We start from the raw sequence: 24175 nt of genomic DNA on the forward strand, positions 1-24175 counted from the left end.
ATGAAGAAGCAGAAAAACTTCTCCCAATTAAAAGAACAAGAGAAATCCCCTAAAAGAAAGATCAACGAAATAGACATCGATAGCCTACTAGATCAAGATTTCAAAAAAGGAGTGATCGAATTGCTGAAGGAATTAAAAGAGATAGTGTTTAGAGATATAAAATATGTCAAAATGAAATTGAAGCTATAAAGAAGAGCCAAGTAGAATGGGTAAACTCATTGACAGAGATGAGGAATGTTCTAATAGCTGTGCAAAGCCGACTAGATAATGCAGAGGAACGAATTAGTGATCTAGAAGACAGGGCAATAGAAAGCACCCATTCAGAAGAACTACAAGAGAAGCAAATAAAAAATAATGAAAATAGCATAAAGGACCTATGGGATAATATAAAGCGTCCCAATCTTCGCATAATAGGGGTCCCAGAAGGAGAAGAAAGATCAAAGGGGATTGAAAAGGTTTTTGAAGAAATCATGACTGAAAACTTCCCAAACTTAAAGAAGGAATCAGATATCCAAGTACAGGAAGCTCAGAGGGTCCCAAACAGGAAGAACCCAAATAGACCCACACCAAGACATATCATAATCAAGATGGCCAGAGTCAAGGATAAAGAAATGATTCTAAAGGCAGCAAGAGAAAAGCAAAGAGTAAGTCACAAGGGAACCCCCATGAGGCTCTCAGCTGATTTCTCTACACAAACACTACAGGCCAGAAGGGAGTGGCAAGATATATTCAAAGCCCTGAATGAAAAAAAGATGCAGCCTAGGATCCTTTATCCAGCAAGGCTATCCTTGAGGATAGAAGGAGAAATAAAGAGTTTCACAGACAAAAAAAAAAAAGCTGCAGGAGTTTAGCAACACTAAACCCATGCTAAAAAATATTGAAAGGGCTATTCTAAATAGAAAAGCAGCAGGATGCTACAGAAATGAGAAACACACAACTGGAAAGGTCATAACTCATGAATTACAAATAAAGTAAACATGAAATTATAAAAGAAGACATACAAATCACTGAGAGTGGGAGAGGGAGGCAGGGAAATATAGAATATTTTTTTCTTTCTTTTTAAATTTTTTTTAACAGTAGGATGGGTTTGAGATCATGTTACTATCAGTTTAATAAAAACAGTTATAGTAATGGGTTGATAGATTTACAAAAAAGGGTAACCACAAGCCAAAAATTTACAAAGGAGTCACAAAAATTAAATAAAATCCATGATAATACAAAGGAAAATTACCAAACCACAAAAGGAAGAAGAAAGGAACAAAGAGGATATACCAATTCAACTGCAAAGATAAGTTCAAAATGGCAATAAACACACATCTATCATTAATTACTGTAAATGTTAATGGACTAAATGCTCCAGTCAAAAGACACAGAGTGGCAGACTGGATAATAAAGCAAGAACCTTCAATATGATGCATACAAGAGACCCACTTTAGGGAGAAGGACACATATAGATTGAGAGTGAAAGGATGGAAAAGGATATTCCATGCAAATGGAAAAGCCAAAAAAGCAGGTGTTGCAGTACTCATTTCAGACAAAATAGACTTTAAAACAAAGGCCTTAAAGAAAGATAAAGAAGGACATTTTATAATGATTAAAGGAGTGATATATGATGAGGATATTACACTCGTTAATATATATGCACCCAATATAGGAGCACCTAAGTACATACAAGAATTACTAACAGAGATAAAGGGGGATATTGATGGGAATACAATCATAGTTGGAGATTTTAACACTGCATTAACATCACTAGACAGATCTTCCAGACAGAAAATAAACAAGGCAACAGAGAAATTAAATACTACAATAGAAAAGCTAGATTTGGTGGATATTTTCAGAGCATTACACCCCCCAAAAATAGGATATACATTCTTTTCAAGTGCACATGGAACATTTTCCAGGATCGATCATGTACTTGGGCACAAAAGAAACCTCAACAATTTTAAGAAGATAGAAATTATCTCAAGCATCTTTACTGACCACAATGCCATGAAACTGGAAATCAACAACAGAGAAACAAAGGAGAAAAAAAGGAAAGCATGGAGATTAAACAATATGTTATTGAAAAAACAATGGATCAATGAGGAAATCAAAGCTGAAATTAAAAAATACCTTGAGACAAATGAGAATGAAAGCACAACCACTCAAAACCTATGGGACACAGCAAAGGCAGTGCTAAGAGGGAAGTTTATAGCGATACAGGCCTTCCTCAAAAAAGAAGAACAATCTCAAATAAACAATTTAACCCACCACCTGAATGAATTAGAAAAAGAAGAACAAAAAGCCCCAAAAAACAGCAGAAGGAAGGAAATAATAAAGATCAGAGAGGAATTAAATACAATACAGATTAACAAGACTATAGAAAAAATCAACCAAACCAAAAGCTGGTTTTTTGAAAAAGTAAATAAAATCGACAAACCTCTGGCCAAACTCACAAAGAAGAAAAAAGAGAGAGCACAAATTAGCAAAATAAGAAAGGAAAATGGAGAAATTACAACAAACAAAATAGAAATACAGAATATCAAAGGAGAATATTATGAAAAACTATATGGAACCAAACTGGATAACCTAGAGGAGATGGACAAGTTTCTGGAAACATACTGTCCACCAAAACTGAATCAAGAAGAATCTGAACACTTGAACAATCCGATCACTAGAAAGGAAATAGAAATAGCAATTAAAAACCTCCCTACAAATAAAAGTCCAGGACCGGACGGCTTCACCGGGGAATTCTACCAAACATACAAAGAAGAACTCATACCAGTCCTTCTCAAACTCTTCCAGACGATTGAAAAGGAGGGATTACTCCCAAACTCATTCTATGAAGCCACCATCACCCTGATACCAAAACCAGGCAAAGACACTACAAAAAAAGAGAATTATAGGCCAATATCAATGATGAACATAGACACCAAAATCCTCAGCAAAATTTTAGCAAATAGAATCCAACAACACATAAAAAAGATTATACATCATGACCAAGTGGGGTTCATCCCAGGGACACAAGGCTGGTTCAACATACGCAAATCAATCAGTGTAATACATCACATCAACAAGAGAAAGGACAAAAACCACATGATCATCTCAATCGATGCAGAAAAAGCATTTGATAAAATTCAACACCCATTTATGATAAAAACTCTCGCCAAAGTGGGTATAGAGGGAACATATCTCAACATAATAAAAGCTATATATGACAAACCTACAGCCAGCATAGTACTCAACGGTGAAAAACTCAAAAGCTTCCCACTAAAATCTGGGACAAGACAAGGATGCCCACTATCACCACTCCTATTCAACATAGTCCTGGAAGTCCTAGCCACAGCAGTCAGGCAAGAGAAAGAAATAAAAGGGAACCAAATTGGAAAAGAAGAGGTAAAAGTGTCATTATATGCTGATGACATGTTACTATATATAGAAAACCCTAAAAGGTCCACACAAAAGCTACTAGAGCTGATTGAAGAATTCAGCAAGGTAGCAGGTTACAAAATTAACGTTCAAAAATCAGTTGCATTTCTTTACACTAACGATAAATCAACAGAAGAAGAAAGTAAAGAAACAATCCCCTTTAAAATAGCATCCAAAGTAATAAAATATCTGGGAATAAATCTAACCAAGGAGGTGAAAGAATTATACACAGAAAACTATAAACCATTGATGAAGGAAATTAAAGAAGACTTTAAAAAATGGAAAGATATTCCATGCTCTTGGATTGGAAGAATCAATATTGTTAAAATGGTCACACTGCCCAAGGCAATCTACAGATTTAATGCAATCCCTATCCAATTACCCAGGACATATTTCACAGAACTAGAACAAATCATAATAAAATTCATATGGAACCATCAAAGACCTAGAATTGCCAAAGCATTACTGAAGAGAAAGAAAGAGGCTGGAGGAATAACTCTCCCAGACTTCAGACAATACTATAGAGCTACAGTCATCAAGACAGCATGGTATTGGTACCAAAACAGACATATAGACCAATGGAACAGAATAGAGAGCCCAGAAATGAACCCACAAACTTTTGGTCAACTCATCTTTGACAAAGGAGGCAAGAATATACATTGGAATAAAGACAGTCTCTTCAGCAAATGGTGTTGGGAAAACTGGACAGCAGCATGTAAAACAATGAAGCTAGAACACTCCCTTACACCATATACAAAAATCAACTCAAAATGGATTAAAGACTTAAACATAAGACAAGATACAATAAAACTCCTAGAGGAAAACATAGGCAAAACATTATCTGACATACATGTCAAAAATTTTCTCCTATAAGAAATAAAAGCAAGAATAAACAAATGGGACCTAATGAAACTTACAAGCTTCTGCACAGCAAAGGAAACCAGAAATAAAACAAGAAGAAAACCTACGGAATGGGAGAAAATTTTTGCAAGTGAAACCAACAAAGGCTTGATCTCCAGAATATATAAGCAGCTCATACGACTCAATAAGAAAAAAATAAACAACCCAATCCAAAAATGGGCAGAAGACCTAAACAAGCAATTCTCCAAGGAAGACATACAAATGATCAAAAAGCACATGAAAAAATGCTCAATATCACTAATTATCAGAGAAATGCAAATCAAAACTACGAGGTATCACCTCACACCAGTCAGAATGGCCGTCATTCAAAAATCCACAAATGACAAATGCTGGAGAGGCTGTGGAGAAAGGGGAACCCTCCTACACTGCTGGTGGGAATGCGGTTTGGTGCAGCCACTATGGAAAACAGTGTGGAGATTCCTCAAAAGACTAGGAATAGACTTACCATATGACCCAGGAATCCCACTCCTGGGCTTGTATCCAGAAGGAAATCTACTTCAGGATGACACCTGCACCCCAATGTTCATAGCAGCACTATTTACAATAGCCAAAACATGGAAACAGCCTAAATGTCCATCAACAGGTGACTGGATAAAGAAGAGGTGGTATATTTATACAATGGAATATTACTCAGCCATAAAAACCGACAACATAATGCCATTTGCAGCAACATGGATGCTCCTGGAGAATGTCATTCTAAGTGAAGTAAGCCAGAAAGAGAAAGAAAAATACCATATGAGATCGCTCATATGTGGAATCTAAAAAACAAAAACAAAAACAAACAAACAAACAAAAATAAAGGACAGAAATAGACTCACAGACAGAGAATACAGACTTGTGGTTACCAGGGGGGTGGAGGGTGGGAAGGGATAGACTGGGATTTCAAAATTGTAGAATAGACTACACTGTATAGCACAGGGAAATATACACAAAATGTTATGATAACTCACAGAGAAAAAAATGTGACAATGAGTGTGTATATGTCCATGAATAACTGAAAAATTGTGCTGAACACTGGAATTTGACACAACATTGTAAAATGATTATAAATCAATAAAAAATGTTAAAAAAAAAAGAATTGATCTTTAGGGTGATTCTTTGCGATAGTGTCAATATCCTGCTCCTCAAAGACCATTTAGCCAATGGTTTAGAATCTTTTATCCATCATTTTAGCATTCATTAATAAGCTTTATCTATGTCAGTCTTTACATTGGGAGTTGCAAAATGGGGATTTTTAATTTATTATTCCTTTTGTACTCATTAACTGACATTCTGGTGTAAAGAAAAACTGTTCACTCTTAAGTCCTTTTTCCTCTATTCCCCACCCCCTACCATGAAGAGAACTTAAAAAAATTAGATCTGCTTTAATCTGTTACCATCATTATTCTTTCTGATGCTCAAATTTTTCCAAACACGGTCAGTGGGAGCCCCTGTAGGCCAGGTCCACTGTCCTTTTCAAAGGACCCCATTAATCTTTACAGACTTCTTTGCTTCCTATTCATTCTGGGCTCACTCTGCAATTTCCCTGCTTCAGATCTGGAATCAGCCTTCTCTCCAAAGAGATCTGGTTCCTTTTAGTGATAAATGGTATTTAGAAACCATTTGAGTGGCTTGGTCCTGGGGGTGCTGATTGTTACAGGGCGGTCAGGGCTTCCAGGCCTCCAGACCCTCTCAATGGACACAATTAAGATTTTTTTAAAAAATCACAACTTCATTCTACTACCAATGTCATGGGGTTCTTCCTTATTTTCTATCATTCCATATTTGTTATTTCCTTTCTCCCACAGTGAGAACCCTGGTACCAAACAACATGAATACATTTACTCATTTGCTTTGTCCTATAACACGTGAATAATAGTTTCAAAATTACTACACCAATACCCCTTCCAATATCAAATCTCCTAAGCCAAGTTATTGATTTTTTTGGCATTTCTTTTTGCTCCTATATCATATCCTCCACTTGCTAACTCCAGTATACAGAGTACTGTGCCCAAATTAATTGAACAAGTTCTTTTTCTTTGTGTGGCTATGCTAGCAATCTGATAATACAGGTAAGTTCATTTCTTTCTTTGTGTTATATTTTAGGGCTTGTTTTTATTTCCATTGGTTAAGATTTAATTTTTAAAAAAAGCAAAACTCTATTTAACAAAAAAGGTACTCAGAGAAGCCACACTCCCATCACTAATCCTTGCAAAACATTCCCATGCCCTATAGATAATAACCATTTTCAATTAATTTTCTCATTTATAGTTTCTGAATTTCTAGCTTCAAAAATAAGCCAAAAATGTGAATGTGGTAATATATACCTAAGTTTGTAGACCCATTTCTCTTTCTTACACAAAAGTTAGTGTATTCTTTTACACCTTTTTCCTTCACTTAACAATATAAATACGTTTTATTCCAAAAAGTCACTGAAGGGCTTTAAGCCAGGAACTGACATAATCATTTCCATTTTGAGATTGGCTGGGCTGCTCTATAAAGAATGGAGGGTTCAGGACCTGAAGCAGGAAGACCAGTTGGTAGGCTGTTGTCTGGGCTACGAAAAGGGAAAGGAATATTTATTTCACTTACAACACAAAAGTACAACAAATAAATTTGTTTATGAACTGGATGAGCATGGTGAGGTAAAAGGACTCAAAGATGATTCTTTGTCTTGAATAACTGGGTAGATACACAGTGGTGTCATTTACTGAGACAGATTGAGGAGGAGAGAATTTGGGTTTTGGAATGAAAAATCAAGGTCCCATATTGAATATGTTAAGTTAGAGATATCTGTTACACATCCAAGTGGAAATGTTAAGAGGATAATGAGATATTTGCATCTGGTTGGAGCTCAGAGGAGAGGTTTGGGGAGGATAAGGAACTTAGGAGTCACCAGGATAAAGATAATTAAATCCAAGGGTGTTGATGAGGTTGCCAAGAAGAAGACTGTAGAGGAGAGAAAAGCAGGCTCAGGATCAGGTTCTGAGGATTCCCATAATTTTGAGACAGAAAAAGGAGACTAAGCTGGGTGGCCAGTGAAGTTAAGAGTAAACAACAAGAGAGTGACATTTTGTTGACTCAGACGCCAAATGAAGAGTGTTTCAAGGCGGAAACAACTGTGTGTATGAAACATTAAACTATGCAGAATGTTTCTGGGACCTAGAATAAAATAAGGCAGAGAACCTACTGGATTTTGTATTTATCCTTCCCCTGTGCCTGGTATTATGTTCCCTACACCTGGAGTGCTTATTTCTCTCTTTTTTTTAAACCTAGTTACTGCCTGAAGACCCTTGGAGACCCAGATTAAACATTATTTGCTCAGGTTCCCGTGACATAGTCTTACAGCTCTAAGAACCATTTCCTTCAAATCACTCAGTAATTTCTCAATTATTTGCATTTGTAATTTTGTTCCCAGTTATTAGAATACAAGCTCCTTTAGGGTGAGTGTCTGTTTTGCTCACTCTTCTCCACTGTTTCACTAACTCCTGGCCTACTGTTTGGCACATAGCAGGTTTTCAATAAGTATTTAAATGTAGCACCTGGGGGGCTCAAAAGCTGGAAATGAGTAACAGCTAGTAAAAGCAATAAAGGCATTACCAGGTATGGCCGGAAGTGCAGATTTAGCCGTAGACTTGTCTGGAGGAGCAATGGAGAATTTGACACAGAGGACCCTAAGGACTTGAGTTCCAGCTGGACAGTAAAACACAGTTTTTATTTTACCTTTCCTCCTTTCTTCCCTTTCACACCTACTTTCTCTGTTCATTTTTACTCCTGGTCTCTCATTCTCTTCTCTACTCCAAACTGGTGCACCTCAAATATGACTATTTTGTAGGGGAAGAAGGGAAACTGAATGAGGAGACAGTGGGAAGTTAGATTGGGAAGGGGGAGGTTAATGGGAGATATAAATATAAAATAAGGAAGGGAAGACAGTAAGTTTCAAACCAGTTACTATTCTACAAACTATTAAAATAGTTGAAAGTGAGACCACATGTGAGAGGCAGGATCTTGAAATCATTCAGCTGAGAGTTTAAAATTCCACCTCCATTAATAGCCATATGCCTTTCAGCAAATTACTTAAACATACGAACTCAGTTTCCTCAGAATCTATAAAAAGGGTATAATAATAGGACCTACCTGAAAAGGTTGTTCTCAGGATCAGTGGGACGATCCATTTTAAATGCTTAGATCTTGACTGGCACAGGGTAAACGCTCCATTAACATTAGCAGTTACTTTTCTTTAAAACGAAGTACAGCAGGAAGAGACGGTCTAAATACTTGTCATTTGAATGTAATAACACTACATTCAAAAGAAGAGGACCACTTTAAAAGAAGAAGAGATGTACTGGCACTTACATTTTGGGCATTGCAAACACCTTGCCTCTGCATGGAAGATAGATTGTCACAGTACAGCGCTTCACAGCAGTAGCTGCTTTATATTTTCAGGAAGGCAAAAAAAAAAAATCCCAAAACCAAAAATGCTTATGAAAATTTATTCTGAGAAAAATTTACTTCTTTCAGGAGGGCCACTGTGGACGACAGGCAGGATCATGCAGCGAAGGAAGTGACCCTCCGAGTGCGGGCAGCGCTCGTTCTGACTCTCCGGATGCGGAGCCCGTTCCGGCCTGCAGGGACAAGGCCATTTCTCGACCGGTTCCTAGGGGACTCGCGGGGCTAAGTGTAGTGGCACCGGCCTCACCTCGGGACCTTCGCCACACCTTTATTGTCTCCAGGACGGAATCCGAGATCGGCGTCCCATCCGGCAGAGGATGGTCCCCACCGTAGTCGCGAGGCAGGGTCCTACCCTGCCGGGCGTGTGGAGCCCCGCGGGAAGCTCCGCCCACCGTCCTCCTCCGCCCATTGGTCGCCCGGCATTCCGAGACCCGCCTCCCAGATTTGAAAGCATCTCCCGGGAGCTGGTGGGAAGCTCACAGCGGCTGTCGGCTGCGCCTGGAAGCCCCGCCCACTCCCAGCGTTCAGTGCGGGGCCTTGGCCGCCATTGTTTGAATTTGAAAAGGAATATACGTCTGTGGTGCTCGCTGGTCGGGCTGGCAGGACGACGTTTGCGGGTGAGGGTGCGAGGAAGGCGATGGGAGACTCCGCACACACCAGGTGACTGGGGCAAACGGTTCAGGCAGCGTGCGCACATTCCGACGGGGCTCGTGACGCCCCTGAAATTACTCAGGAACTGGGTTGTGGAGCAGTGAGGACGCCTTGGGCACCGGGTGCGCTTTGGAAAGCTGAGGCTTAGGGTTTAATCTGTGTCCGCCGCCTCTTGTTAGCTGTGTGACGCAAGGCAACGTCTTTAAACTCTGGGCCTGTTTCTTCGTTTGTTACCAGGGATTAATGATAGAACCTACCTCTTCGGGCTCTTATGAAGATAAAATGATAATATATAAAGCTGTTAGAAAGAGTGCCGGTATATAGTAGGCACCAAGTGTTTGCAATCGTTAATATTTTTATTATTGTTGCTTTTGTTATTGACAGATCTAGCGTCCTGAATCCCTAAGGTGAGCAGTTCGCTCGGCAAGTGGCATGCTCTCATTTTGTGGGATTCCTGTGGTGGCAGTCTGCAGTTAATTCCCAGGTTGCTGCCGGTGCCTGGGGCTCGCACTTCTTGAACTTTGTAGTGCTAAGCGGAAGGGGATGTGTGTGGCTAGTGCTGTCATGACCAGTTTGGAAGGTTTCCCCCATCTCCTACTTTTTCTTTCAGTGATAACTGCCTGGTGCAGCACTCAAATATTCCTTGCAGAAGGACTAGTTGACAAAAGTTCACGCCTTATGGATTAGCTTGTTTATAATCCCAAAGATGGTTAAATTCAGATTTGTTTTTGTTCTTAAAACAAGGTAGCAGTTTACCCAGAAGCAGCATAGCAGTGTATACGTTTTATTAGGTGTACAAGATCTGAGACTTCAGGTTACAAAATAATATAAAGGACTCATTAGTTGTGAAGACTTAAAATTTTTTTTTAATTTTTTTTTTGGTGGGGGGAGACAATTAGGTTTATTATTATTAATTTACTTTTTAATGAAGGTACTGGGGATTGAACCCAGGACCTGATGCATGCTAAGCATGCACTCTACCGCTGAGCTATATCCTCCCCACAGTGAAGACATTTTTCAGACTGTATATTGTGGATGACATTCAGAAACCACATTCAGCAGCAGTTATTTTTCACCAGCCTTCAATCATGGAATCTCACTGGCGAGATGATAAAAGATACAGTTTCTCAGTTGTGGGAACAGCCTTTCCAAATTAGGTCTTGAACCCTGCTGTTGCTAAAGATATCTCTAAAGAGTAGGGCCAAATAATTTTTTGGGGGGGTATAGAGGACTTTATTTATTATTATTTAAGTCACTATGCAGAGAATCTTCATCACTACATGAATCTCTGAATTTGTTGTCAGGGATTCAGAGTAGTATAAGACGTGGTCCTTGACCACAAGAAGTTTCTAGTCAGGGAGGCCACACAAAATTAGAAGTTAACTGAAAGTACAGGAAGTGACTGTATATCTCAACAATTTTTTAAGTGTTAAGAGGCAGTTTATTCATTGAAAACTGAACATATAAGCAAGTAGAAACTACTATAACCTTACTCTTTTTTAGGAGGTACAATATTCTTTCTAAGTTACTAATTTCATAAAATATTTATCAACACTTTTTTTTAACCAAAAATTAATTGAAGGCAAAGAATGACATCTCCCTGTTTCCTGGACATTTCTATGAAATCTGAGATATGAAATGTCAAGCCAGTACTTTCATGTTTTTGCAAACTTTTCTCTCATGTTCTGCTAGATCAGTGTTTTTTTTTTATTCTATCAGTTACCTTTTTGCTTAATTTTCATCCATAAATTACATGTTTGAAGTATTCTATTGGACTTCATTTAAGTAATTTTCTCATTTGATTACATCACTGATTGTACAATAAAAAAAAACAATGAAGGTGTTAAACTTGCTTAATTATATGGTTGGTTGATCCTATAGTTTGCTGGGTTTTGTTGAAAGCAAATGTATAACTTCCTTAAGTCTTTTTGCAATTTAGGAAAAACAGAAAATTGAAAACAGCCCTATTGTATTGAGTTTGGGGAGTTTCAGGGCTGAGCAAGGAAAAAGATACCACCACAAGGCGGCAGTAACACACAAGGGGCTTTACTGGGGTAACACTTTGACAGGACTGCATGCTGGGAAAGTCACCCGCAGTATGAGACCTTCCAGAGACTAGAGTGAAGGGCCATCACCTAGAAGGGGAAGAGGGCAAGGGAACTGGGAGGGGCCAGGGGACTGGGAGAGGGAGTGATGTTGCTCAGCAGCACAGTAGGGAGTCCCTGTGTCAGAGGCTTGGGGTCTTCATAGTCCTGGATGTTATCTGTGGCTAGCAGATGATGGGTGCAGTTTCATTGGATATACAAACCAGTTAGGCTCTGTATGGCTAAAAATAAGCGTATTTTGGCTATATTTAAAGTAAATGGATATGGGGAGGTGTTGAGTGTAGCTCAGTGCTACAGTGCATGCCTAACATACATGAAGTCCTGGGTTCAATCCCCAGTACCTCCACTAAAATAATTAATTAATTAATTAAAAATAAATAAAGTAAGTGGATGTGTGAAAATTTGAGTTTCACACCTCAGTAGATTTTTGAAGTAATGTTTGTGGCCTGCTGTGAAGAAGTAAACAACAAGGACTATCTTTGACTCATTTACTTAACGTCTGCGGATGCCCATTACTAACTACCTTCTTGAGCCAGGAACCCTGGTTGGCAGTCGCTGTCCTGGATATTTCATAATGTGCAAAGAGTAAAGCGCTCACTCCTTTTCCCCCTGGTATTGTGCAGTAAATATTTGAATGTTAATATTTTATCAGTGAAGGTTACCTCTGGGTTTACCTTTAAATTTAGTACCTTGGTGTTTAATTTAGTTGTAATAGTTTACTGATGCATTATTTCATGTTAAACTTAATTTTTAAGACCTGTGATGTATCAGGTACTGTTTCGAATGTGTTCATATACTTTTTTTCACTTTTATTTAGAAGAATTCAATTGAAAGTAATTGTCCAGGTAACTGACTTTAAATTCTAAATGCAACGTTACAAAGTCTATAAGTAACATTCTTCAGAAGACACTAAACAACGAAAAACAGAAGGTTATAATTTACTCCACCCTCACTGTTTGATTTCTGAGAGGATATCAGGTGGAGGCTGAATGTTTTATACTATCATACTTTCTGGATTATCTTTACTCATGAAATCTCTTTGGATGAATCTACCCATGCACCGGTGGTGTGTGGATCATATGAATAGTAGTGGTAGGTTGTGTCCAATATTAGTTTTTTCAGAGTCTGTAAATAATTTGATCTTTTGTCTTTTCCATGGGTCGTCACGTTATAGATGAAGTCCAGTGTTTTCCTTTTGGAAATCTAGCTATATGGCGGAAAGTAATGGGCTGGACTCACAGACTTTTTAAATAATGGATGGCTTGTATATTGATTTATGGAGGTTATCTAAAGAAATTACTGTTATTCTTGCAGAATGGAATCTAACTTAAATCAGGATGGGGTGCCTAGACCATCTTATGTTTTCAGTGCTGACCCAGTTGAAAGGCCTTCGGAAATAAATTTTGATGGCATTAAGCTTGACCTCTCTCGTGAATTTTCCTTAGTTGCTTCAAGCACTGAGGTAAGTACAACAGAGTTATGTTGACTATCATGATTGAGTGGAACTGGGTACATGCATGTGTGTGCTTGTGCACACGTACACACACGTGGACAGATACAAAAGCAGAGGTTTCCCCACTTTGTAGACTTAAGGCAAACTTCCATCTTAGTAATTTTTTCATGGTGTCCTAAACACATAACAGTTCCTCTTCAAATAATAGGTGCAAACTATTTAATAACTGTTTGTGCCCTAACCTAGTAGCCATTTGGAAAAAAAATTAATGTTTTATTTCATTCTTCAGTAACCACGGTTACTTCCTAATGGGCTTTGTGTGCCTTTTGGGTGCTGCACAACTTCTCAAGCTTTGGAATTAGATTGGATACTGCCACCCTCATTTCCTGTTATTCGTTGTTTTGGGGCTGTACTTACTTTTTATCACAACCACCACTGGAAATCCACCTTCACTAAGATATGCCATCACCAAAGAAACAGTGTGATCTAATGTTGAAACTGAACTACTTCGAGTTAATAGTTCATGGTGTTCAACATATGTCAGGTGCTGCTGTGGGTCTTTCAAAAATGTAAACTGTCCACTATGCCCCTAGGAATTGCAGGCCTTAGTTTAAAAAATAATGCAGATTAAAGAAAAATTTACTTAGTAGTGTTTAAGAAATAAAAGTCCTTCTACCACTCTACCTTCAATCACTATGTTTGCTGCTTTTCTTTATAGACTTGTTCTTATGCATTTACTTTCAATCCATTTATATTCTGTTTATTGCAGATTAGACTTAATTTTGATGCCTTAGAGAGATGGACTAATCCATTTTATAAAGAATGATGGAAAGGGAAAGGAGAGTATAGGGGACTTAGATAAAAGAATAGTTATTTAATACCCATCGTATGCCAGGCTCTTTAACTTTAGCTAAGTTAATCAGAAAAAGAAAAGGGAGGAAGGGATAAATGCTTCTCGATATATAAATGGAATTATACATTACATAGTCTTTTTTGTGTGCCTTCTTTCACATAACACAAAGGTCAGTATACAAAGGCCTATTTTTGTATTGTTCACAAGCGAAGAATGATTTTTACATTTTTAAGTGGTTGAAGAAAAATCAAAAGAAAAATAACGTTTCATGATGTAAAAATTATACGAAATTCAAACTTAAAGTTTTGCTGAATCACAGCCATACTTACCGGTTTACTTATTTTCTAGATCTGCTTTTGCACAACAATGGCAGAGTTGAGTAGTTGTGACAGACTGTGGGACCTGTAGGGCCTAAAATATTAACTGTCTTTTCTTTACAAAAAAAATTTGCTGACCCTTTGCTTATTTAGCATGATGTTTTTGAGATTTATTGACACATCATGTGTCAGTAATTTGTTACTTTTTGTTTCTGAACAGCAGTACCTTGTGCAGATATGCCACATTTCCTTCTACAATTTGATGGACATTTGATTTGGGTGGTTTCCATTTTGGGGCCATTACAAATACTGCTTCTCTGAACATTCATTTGCAAGCCTCTCTGTGAACTTGTGTTTTCATTTCTCTTGGGGAAATAGTTAGGAGTAATTGTGGGTCAAATGATAAGTGCATATTTAACTTCATAAAAACTGTTTTCCCAAGTGGCCATACAGCACCAGCAATGTATGCAGGTTCCAGTTTCTCCACCTCTTTGCCAGCTCTTGGTAATTTTCTGAGTGTAGTAGTAGTACCTTATTGTGGTTCTAGTTTGCATTTCCCTAAATGAGCACTATTTCAAGTATTTCTTGTACCTTTTTTTGTAAAATGTCTCTTCAAATTTTTTCCCCTTTTAAAAAGATTAGGTTGTTTGTTTTATTATTGACTTGTGAGAACTCTTTATGCATTGTAGATACATGTCCTTTATCAGATAAATAGGGTCTTGATTAATAGAGGTTTTTAATTTTAAAACCCAATTTAACTTTTTTTTCTTTTATGGTAATTTCTTTTGAATCTTCTCTAAGAAATCTTTGCCCAAGGTTGTGAAGGTTTTTTGAACATTTTCTTCTAGAAATGATTAGAGCCTTGGTTTTAATGGTTGTATTTGTTATCCATCTTGAATTAGTTTTTGTGTATGGTTGATGTAGGTGTCCAGGTTGGTTGATTGATTTTCTTACTGCCATTTATCTAGTTATTTTAACATTTTGTGTTGAAAAAACTTTATTTTCCCCATTATATTGTTTTGGTGCCTTTATTGATTATCACATGGGTGTGTATATATGTGTGGTTCTATTTCTGCATAATTCTCTTTCATTGACTTACTTGTCCATCCTTATGCCTATACTTCACTGTCTATTTCTGTAGGTTTCTAATAATACTTGAGATCAGGCAGTATGAGTTCTCCAACTTTGCTTTTCTTTTTTAGGAGTATTTTGGGTTTCCTAGGTTCTTTCCATATTCATACATTTTAGAATTGGCATACCAGTTTTCATAAAATAGTCTCCTGGGATTTTGGACTGGGATTGCGCTGAATCTATGAATCAATTTGGAGAGAATTGACATTTTAATAATACTGAGAGTTTTCATCTATAATCATGGTATATTTCTCCATTAATTTAGGTCTTTAACGTTTTAGCAATGTTTTGTACTTCTCAGTGTAGAGGCCTTTAACATCTTTTGTTAAATACACTCATTAACATGTCATGGTATTTGATGCAATTGTAAATGATATTTTTAACAGCTTTATTGAAGTACAATTGAGATACAGTAAACTGCACATGTTTGAAAAGTTTTGGATGAGACCATCACTACAACCAAGATAGTGAATATCTCTATTACTCCTAAAAGTTTCCTGTGCCTCCTTGTAATCTCTCCCTCCCATCACATCTCCAAGTAACCACCGATCAGATTTTCTGTCAGTATACATTAGTTTGCACTTCTAGAGTTTTTTTATAAATGAAGGAGGGGATCTGGTTTCATTTACTGAGCGTAATTATTTTGAGTTTTATGCATGTTGTATGTATCAATAGGTCATTACTTTTTACTGCCAGTTGTTTGGCTATGCCACAATTCGTTTATCCATTCACTTGCTGATGGACATTTGTGTTTATAGTTTCTAGCTATTACAAACAAAGCTTCTATGAACATTTGTGTATAAATCTTTTTATGGACATGTATTTTCTTTTTTTTTTTTTCTTGGATAAATACCTAGGGGTGGAATGGCTGGATCATTGTCAAAAATCCGCCAAACTTTTCCAAAGTGATAATAGCATTTTACATTCCCAGCAGCAGTATGTGAGAGTTCTAGTTCTTCCACATCTTCGCCAACACTTGGTGTGGTCAGTATATTTATTTGTTTGTTTGTTTTTAAATACTTTATTTTTTAGAGTAGTTTTATGTTCACAGCAAAAATGAGCAGAAGGTACAGAGATTTCTCATATACCCTCTGCTCTGACACATGCATAGCTTCCCTTATTATCCACATTTCCCACCAGAGGGGTACATTTATTATAACTGATGAACTTAACATTGACACATGATTAATACACAGAGTCCTCACAATATAGTTAGAAATTATGGCTTTCTCTTGGTGTTGTACATTCTACGGGTTTGAACAAATGTGTATCTGTCATTGTGTATCCATCATTATATATCCATCATTATGGTGTCATATGGAGTATTTTCACTCCCCTAAAATTCATCTGTGTTTTTCTCCTGTTTGTCTCCTCTCCACCCCCACTAACCATTGGTCTTTTAACTATCTCTATAGTTTTGCCTTTTCCAGAGTATTAAATAGTTGGGATTATACTGTATGTAACCATTTCAGGTTGACTTTTTTCATTTAGCAGTGTGCATTTAATTTTCCTCCATGTCTTGTCATGGCTTAATAGCTCAGTTCTTTTTAGTGCTGAATTATATTCCATTATATGGGTTTACTGCAGTTTATTCATTCCCCTAGTGAAGGGCATCTTGATTGCTTCCAAGTTTGGGGGACTATGAATAAAGCTGCTATGAGCATTCATGTGTAGATATTGTGCGGACATAAGTTTTCAATTCTTTTGGGTAAGTACCAAGGAATGTGATTGGTGCATTGTATAGTACAATGGTTTTTATTTTAGTAAGAAACTGTCAAACTGTCTTCCAAAATGTCTGTAGCATTTCACATTCTCACCAGCAGTGGACGAGAGTTCCTGTTGCTCCACATCCTCACCAGCATTTGGTGGTGTCAGTGTTCAGATTTTGGCCATTCTAATAATTGTGTAGTGAAAGCTCATTGTTTTAATTTGCATTTCCCTGATGACATACAATGTTTTCATATGCTTATTTGTCTTCTGTATATCTTGTTTGGTAAGATGTCTGTTAAGGTCTTTGGCCCATTTTAATTGGTTTATGTGCTTACTGTTGAATTTTAAGAGTTCTTTGTGTATTTTGAATAATAGTGCTTTACAAATTTTTTGGTACATATTATCTCTCATTCTTTGGCTTGTCATTTCACTCTCTTGACTGTGTCTTTCACAAAGCAGAAATTTTTAATTTTAATGAAATCCAGCTTATCAATTATTTCTTTCATATATCATGCCTTTGGTGTTGAATCAAAAAAGTTATTGCCAAACCCAAGGTCATCCAGATTTTCTAGGACTAATAGTTTTGTGTTTTACTTTTAGGTTTGTATCCATTTTAAGTTAATTTTTGTGAAAGGTGTAAAGTCTATGTCTAGGTTAATTTTTGTATGTGGATGTCCTGTTGTTCCAGCACCATTTGTGGAAGAGACTGCTTCATTATACTACCTTTGCTTCTTTGTCAAAGATCAGTTGACTATATTCATGTGGATCTGTTCCTGGGCTCTCTTCTGTTCCATTGACTGATTCTGTTCTTTTGCCAGAACTGTCTTGATTACTGTAGCTTTGTAGTATGTCTTAAAGTTGGGTATTATCAGTCCTCGAACTTTGTTCTTTTCTTTCATTTTTTTGTTAGCTCCTCTGTGTAGTCTTTCTATTTTTAGTCATTGTAAGAGGTATGTATTAGTATCAAATTAGTATTCATGTTTACTTAATGACTAAAGATGTTGAATATGTTTTTATGTGCTTATTTGCCTTTTGTGTATCTTTGGAGAAGTGTCAGTTTAAATCTTTTGCCCATTAAAAAAATTGGGTTGTTTTCTCATTAAATTGTAAGTGGTCTTTATATTTTCCAGATACATCTGTTTGTCACGTGTATCCTTTGCAAATATTTTCTGTCAGTCTATGGCTTGTCTTTTCATCCCTTAACAGTGTTTTTGAAAGGGAAGTTTTTAATTTTGAGGAATTCCAGTTTACCAATTTCTCCTATTATGGATTGTGCTGTTTGTGTTGTGTCTACGAAATCTTTGCCTAACTCAAGGCCACAAAGATTTTCTTTTATGTTTTCTTTTAGAAGTTTTACAGTTTTAGTTACATTTAGGTCTGTGATCCATTTTGAGTTAATTTTATGTACAATGTGAGGTGTGTATTCAAATTCTTTTTCTTTCTTTTTTTTGTTTTTTTTTTTTTTTTGCATATAGCTGTCCAGTTACTCTAGCACAATTTGTTGAAAAAGCTGTCCTTTCTGTACTGCATGTCTTTTGCACCTTTGCTATAAATCAGATGTCCTTATATATGGGGGTTTATTTTTGAATACTCTATGTATTCTGTTTCATGGATCCATTTATCTGTCTCTCAATACCTCTCTATTTTGATTACTGTAGCTTTAACGTAAGTATTGAAATCAGGTAGTAGTGTTAGCCTACCAAGTTTCCTCTTTTAGGGTTGTTTTGACTGTTCGAGGTACTTTACATTTCTGTGTGAATTTTTAAATGAGTTTGCCAGTTGCTACCAAAAAACCCTCCTGGGATTTTGATTCAATTACATTGAATCTATAGCTCAATTTTGGAAGAATTGACATCTTAACAACATTGAATCTATTAAATGACCAACAAGGTGTATCTCCATTTATTTTGGCCTCCTTTAGTTTCTCTGAGCAGTGTTTTGTAGTTTTCAATCTACAGGTCTTTCACATCTTTTGTAAGTCTTTTTCCTGAGTATTTCATAATTTTTGAGGTTATTGCAAATGGTATTGCTTTTAAAAATCAATTTCTGTTTCTTCCCAGTATATAGAAAAAACAGTCGATTTTGCATATTGATCTTCTGTTATGCTACATGGCTAAACTCATTGAATAGTTCCAGTAACTTTTTTGAAGATGTTGTCAGATATTTGTAGATGTTCATGTTGTCCATGAATAGGGACAGTTTTATTCCTGTCTTCTCATTGTGGGTACTTTTCTTTCCCTCTCCCTTTTTCCTTTTCCTTTTCTCCCTGCCCCATCCAACTTTCACCTGATTACGTTGGCTAAAACCTCTAGAACCTCTAGCACAGTGTTGAATAGAAGTGGTGAGAGCAGAAATCCCTGTGTTGTTACTCATCTTGCTACTCATCTTTGATTCAGTCTTTAATTAAGTATGATCTTAGCTGTAGGTCTCTTGTAAATGCACTTTATCAGGTTAAGGAAGTTCCCTTCTCAAATTTGCTGAAAGTTCTTATTAATGGATGTTGAATATGTATATTAAATTTATATCATCATTCAAATGCTTTTTTTTCTACCTATTAGAAATAAGTTTCTTCTCATTTATTCTTTTAATGTGTCTAATTACCCTAATTAATTTTTGATTGCTATATTGGCCTTGCATTCCTGGGATAAACTATTTTGGTTAGGATGTGTTAATCCTATTTTATATATTAGCTATTATTTTGTTATGGGATTTTTGCCTCTATCTTAATTAGGGATATTCTGTAATTTTTCCTGAGGAGATCCTTTTCAGGTTGTGATGTCAAGGTTATGTTAAACTCAAAATTAGTTGAAAAGTATTCTCTCTTCCTTTATTTTCTTAAAGAGTTTGTCTACAGTTTATATGATTATATCCATACATGTTTGAGAAAATTCACCCATGAATTACCAGGGTTTGGAGTTTTTTGTTGGGATTCTTTTGTTTGAATGTAAATTGAATTTCTTTAATAGATACTGGATTATTCAAATTTTCTACTTTTTGTGTCTTATTTGGTGAGTTGTGTTTTTCAAGTAATTGATTCCTTTTCACTTTTTTAAAAAATTTAAGGTATTTCGTTAAAATATCTTAAAAAATGAACTAATCTTTTTTCTTCCTCAAAGGAAGCAGTAAGGAAAATGCTATATAGCAAAAAAAAATTCTAAATGCAAAGTGGAATTGAACATTTGGGTTAACAGACTATTCTAGTTACCTGTGATTATTCTGTAGTTAGATGTTTTAGTGACTTAGATCCTTGTTAATCTGTATTAGTTATAAAGGTTAGAATTTTATGGCAAAGAAGGATATTGTAAACTTCAAGTATAAACATAGAAGGTAGAAGAAATTGAATCTCTTGTGATATATATATATATATATATATTTTTTTAAAGATTTGTTTTTCTTTAAATGTATAAAATAGTTAAAACCAGAAGTCACTGTTTGCTTAGAGATTCTGTATAATCTCACATTATTCATAGCAATCAGACACTTTAAAGAAAGATATCTCTGAAAATCCATATTTAGTATTTTTAAAATATTTTCTTCTTTTTAAAGGTAAACAGATTGGAATCCAAAGATTATCTCCAGGTTTGTCTTCGAATAAGACCATTCACACAGTCAGAAAAAGAACATGAGTCTAAGGTTTGTGTTGAATTTAATTGGGTTTTAATATTTTACTTTCATTAAATGGGCAAAATATCATTTTTATTTATTGTAGGTTTACTTTTATTTATTTATTTGTGTTCTAGGGCTGTGTGTATATTCTGGACTCGCAGACTGTGGTGCTGAAAGATCCTCAAAGTATCATTGGTCGGTTAAGTGAGAAAAGCTCTGGGCAAATGGCACAGACATTCAGTTTTTCCAAGGCAGGTACCCATGTGAAATTGAAGATTTTACTTTTAAGAAAAAGAGACTTGGCTAAGGCTAAATTGCTACCTAGTTGTATGTAATGAACTATATATATCTAGTACTTATGGAACTTAGACTTTAGGCACTGGTATTTTTTTCTTAATGGTAGGACTCAAATTTCAGGTGTGTATATATATATATGTGTGTGTGTGTGTACATATATATATATAATTGGAAGTGAATAAATCTCTGTAGAGTTCTTACCTGTTTTTTTAAATGTTCTTTTCAAAATTTAGATGAAAACTTACTGGTTGGATCAGATTTCTATCTTGAAAACTTTTTGACAGTAAACTATCAAGTATATTTGTGGGAATTGGAGGATATGGCAGCTATTTTAAGAATGAGTTTTGTAAAACAAATCTTTTAAATTTAAAAAACATGAGAGTGTAGAACTCACTGTGAATAGTAACTTGATTTTTCTAAAAGGACTTGTTTTTAAAAACGCTTCTTTAGGTTTTTGGCCCAGAAACTACACAGAAGGAATTCTTTCAGGGTTGCATTCTGCAGCCAGTTAAAGACCTCTTGAAAGGACAGAGTCGGCTGATTTTTACTTACGGGCTAACCAATTCAGGAAAAACTTACACATTTCAAGGTAAATGGTTTTATTTTTGCTAGAAAGGAAACAAAAGCAGCACTAATGTTTTACTCATCTTTATAATACTTGCATGTAGTTATGTTTTCATTACCTAGCACATTTGCCCCATTTGTAGTATGTAATAGCATATCAAATGTGTATTGCTGATGGCTTTTAATTCAGATTGACTTAATTAATTTGTGAAACTACTCATATAACAAGAATTATACGATGAGAAAAATTCAAAAAAGGATTGATGTGACATAGGGAATTAAGCATGGATAACCAGGGAAACACTGTATTTTGTTTTACTTTAATAGTTTGTGATAATGGATGATAGCCAATCTTAAAGCCTGATCTCAATGTACAATTTCAGGCTTTGAATCAGAATAATAGTTGATGAAATATCAATTATACAATGAAGACCAAAGTGTTAGAAAACTGAGTAATCCTTTAACTTCTCTCACTTTTGTCTCATCTTTTTCTCCTGCCTATTTGTGGTATAAAAGGAGCTCTGGCAGTTCAGGAATGTATTTTGCCTCTTTCCTAATACTCTTAGAGAGTATAAAACAAAAATTCTTTTCGTAGGCACAGAAGAAAATATTGGCATTCTGCCTCGAACTTTGAATGTATTATTTGATAGTCTTCAGGAAAGACTGTATGCAAAGATGAACCTTAAACCACATAGATCCAGAGACTACTTACGCTTATCACCAGACCAAGAGAAAGAAGAAGTTGCTAGCAAAAGTGCGTTGCTTCGGCAAATTAAAGAGGTATGGGAGTATGTTAGTATGTAAAATATACGTAAATCATGACCTCTTAATAGCTCTTTCGTTTGTTTCAGCCTATATTGGAATGTTCTGTGGTTACTGTTTCTTTTTGAAAAAAGTTTTAAAAGCTTATTTGAAGATACCTCTTCTTATTTTATATTGTATGAACAGCAGAAATATTTAAACAATGCAAATGTAAATGGTTCCGAATTAAAAATCTTTTTTTTTAATTGTAAGAGTAATATGTATACACATCTAAACAAGGGGATGTGAAAATTAAACAGTGAAAATTTCCTATAATTCCATTCCCAGGTAGAAAACCGCTATTAACAGATATGAACGTACCTTTTTTGATCTTCTTCTCTCTACACAAAAAAACTTACATATAGAGCTTTCTGTATATGTCTGTATATACACATGAACACAGTCATATATAGTTGCATATATCATTATATCTTTTTCTTTATGTGTAGGATATATTCTTTTTTATGAAAAACAAAAATGAGATTTTATTATACAGACATTCTGTAACTTGTTTTATTCAATATATCTTAAATCTCACACTACTTTATTTCATGTTGTCTGTTATAGGTTATGTGTTTACCTCCTTTTCTTTCTTTTTAATAATTTTTAATGAGAAAGAAATTTTTGTAAACTTGTGCTTGTCTATTTATTCCTCCTATGCCTTCTGAATTTTGTTATATTTTCAGAATTCTATTTAATGTTGTTAAAAGCTATTAACTGTCTTTATAAATATATTCAAAACATTGATGGGGATTTTCTTTTTAAAGAAATTTAAAAATCAGGGTTCCAAGGTAATAAAACTTTGTTGCTCAAGGAAAACAAAGTTCAGAGTCCATGATTATGGTCTCTGTAAGTAAAATAGTAGTTTAACAAAAATTATGGAGATTGGTGGATAATTGAATAGATAATTCATAGAAGAAATTAAAGTAATTAATAATGAAAAAAATTTTCCCTAACAAGTTACTTTGTTACAACAAAATATTATTTTGCCTATGAAATTATTAAAATGTTAAGGAAAATGAGATACGCACTTCTTTTTTTAATTTCTTTTTATTGAGGTATAGTTGATGTACAGCATTATATAAATTTCAGGTAACAACATGAGATACACACTTTAACTTTCATAGGTTGATTGTAAAATGTGTTTCTAGAAAGCACTTTGGCAATGCTATATTAAGAGTGGGAACTTAAAGTTCTTATCTTTTCATTCACCAATTTAGATTTAGGTATATATTCTAAGGAAACAATTAGATTACAGAAGGAAAAATAATATGTTAAGATGTATATCTTAGTATTATGTAAGTCATCTCACATCTATTCAGTTATGCAGCCACCAGATGTTTACAAATAATTTTTAATTATGGAGGAAAAAAACTTACAAGGCAATAAGTGTGGGGAAGAGAATAGAATGAAATATGTTGAAATATTAATAGTAATTGCCTCTGAGTGGCAGGGATTACTTATAAGGATATTCTTTTTGATACTTTTTTGTAGTTTCCCAAATTTCCTGTTATGAGAATATGTTATTTAACTAGGAAAAAATTAATAGAGGTCGTTGAACTGAGTAGATGAAAGGTAGAAAAGTAGATGACTTATTTGGTTCATGCCTTATTTGATAAGTAATTAATTTACTGGTTATTTAACCTTAACTGAAAATGTTTTTTAACTTTAAAAAAAAATCTTTCTTTTTTTAGGTTGCTACACATAATGACAGTCATGATACTCTTTATGGTAAGGTTTCCATTCTCATTTACTTTTAAATATTGATTATTTGAAAAGCTTTTAATTTTTGAATCACTTCTGTGGGTGATTTAATTTCTTTAATGACAGTAATACTTGGAAAATGGTACATTAACTGTATGAAATACCAGTCACTGTGAAGTCTTACTTGGATTTAATATCACCGCTGTCCCTTTCACTGGTT

General features: G+C 35.4%; 2 protein-coding genes across 4 annotated transcripts in view; one reads left to right on the forward strand and one right to left on the reverse strand.

Annotated features, from left to right (window-relative positions):
- Positions 1-9153, reverse strand: part of PANK1 (pantothenate kinase 1) — a 104666-nt gene extending 95513 nt beyond the window's left edge. The window contains exon 1 of the mRNA XM_064488200.1: positions 8449-9153. The gene's annotated coding sequence lies outside the window, so the exon portion shown is untranslated. The remainder of the gene's footprint in view (positions 1-8448) is intronic.
- Positions 9154-9311: 158 nt separating this feature from the next.
- KIF20B (kinesin family member 20B) overlaps positions 9312-24175 on the forward strand; it is a 67604-nt gene continuing 52740 nt past the window's right edge. For all 3 annotated transcript variants that reach the window (XM_031461373.2, XM_064488203.1, XM_010996290.3), the window contains exons 1-7: positions 9312-9423; positions 12834-12981; positions 20530-20616; positions 20724-20840; positions 21337-21475; positions 22046-22230; positions 23946-23982. In XM_031461373.2, the coding sequence (XP_031317233.1) occupies positions 9401-9423; positions 12834-12981; positions 20530-20616; positions 20724-20840; positions 21337-21475; positions 22046-22230; positions 23946-23982 (736 nt within the window). In that variant the 5' untranslated portion in view covers positions 9312-9400. The remainder of the gene's footprint in view (positions 9424-12833; positions 12982-20529; positions 20617-20723; positions 20841-21336; positions 21476-22045; positions 22231-23945; positions 23983-24175) is intronic.

Source organism: Camelus dromedarius, chromosome 8 (genome assembly GCF_036321535.1).
Source record: "Camelus dromedarius isolate mCamDro1 chromosome 8, mCamDro1.pat, whole genome shotgun sequence".
Lineage (NCBI taxonomy): Eukaryota > Metazoa > Chordata > Mammalia > Artiodactyla > Camelidae > Camelus > Camelus dromedarius.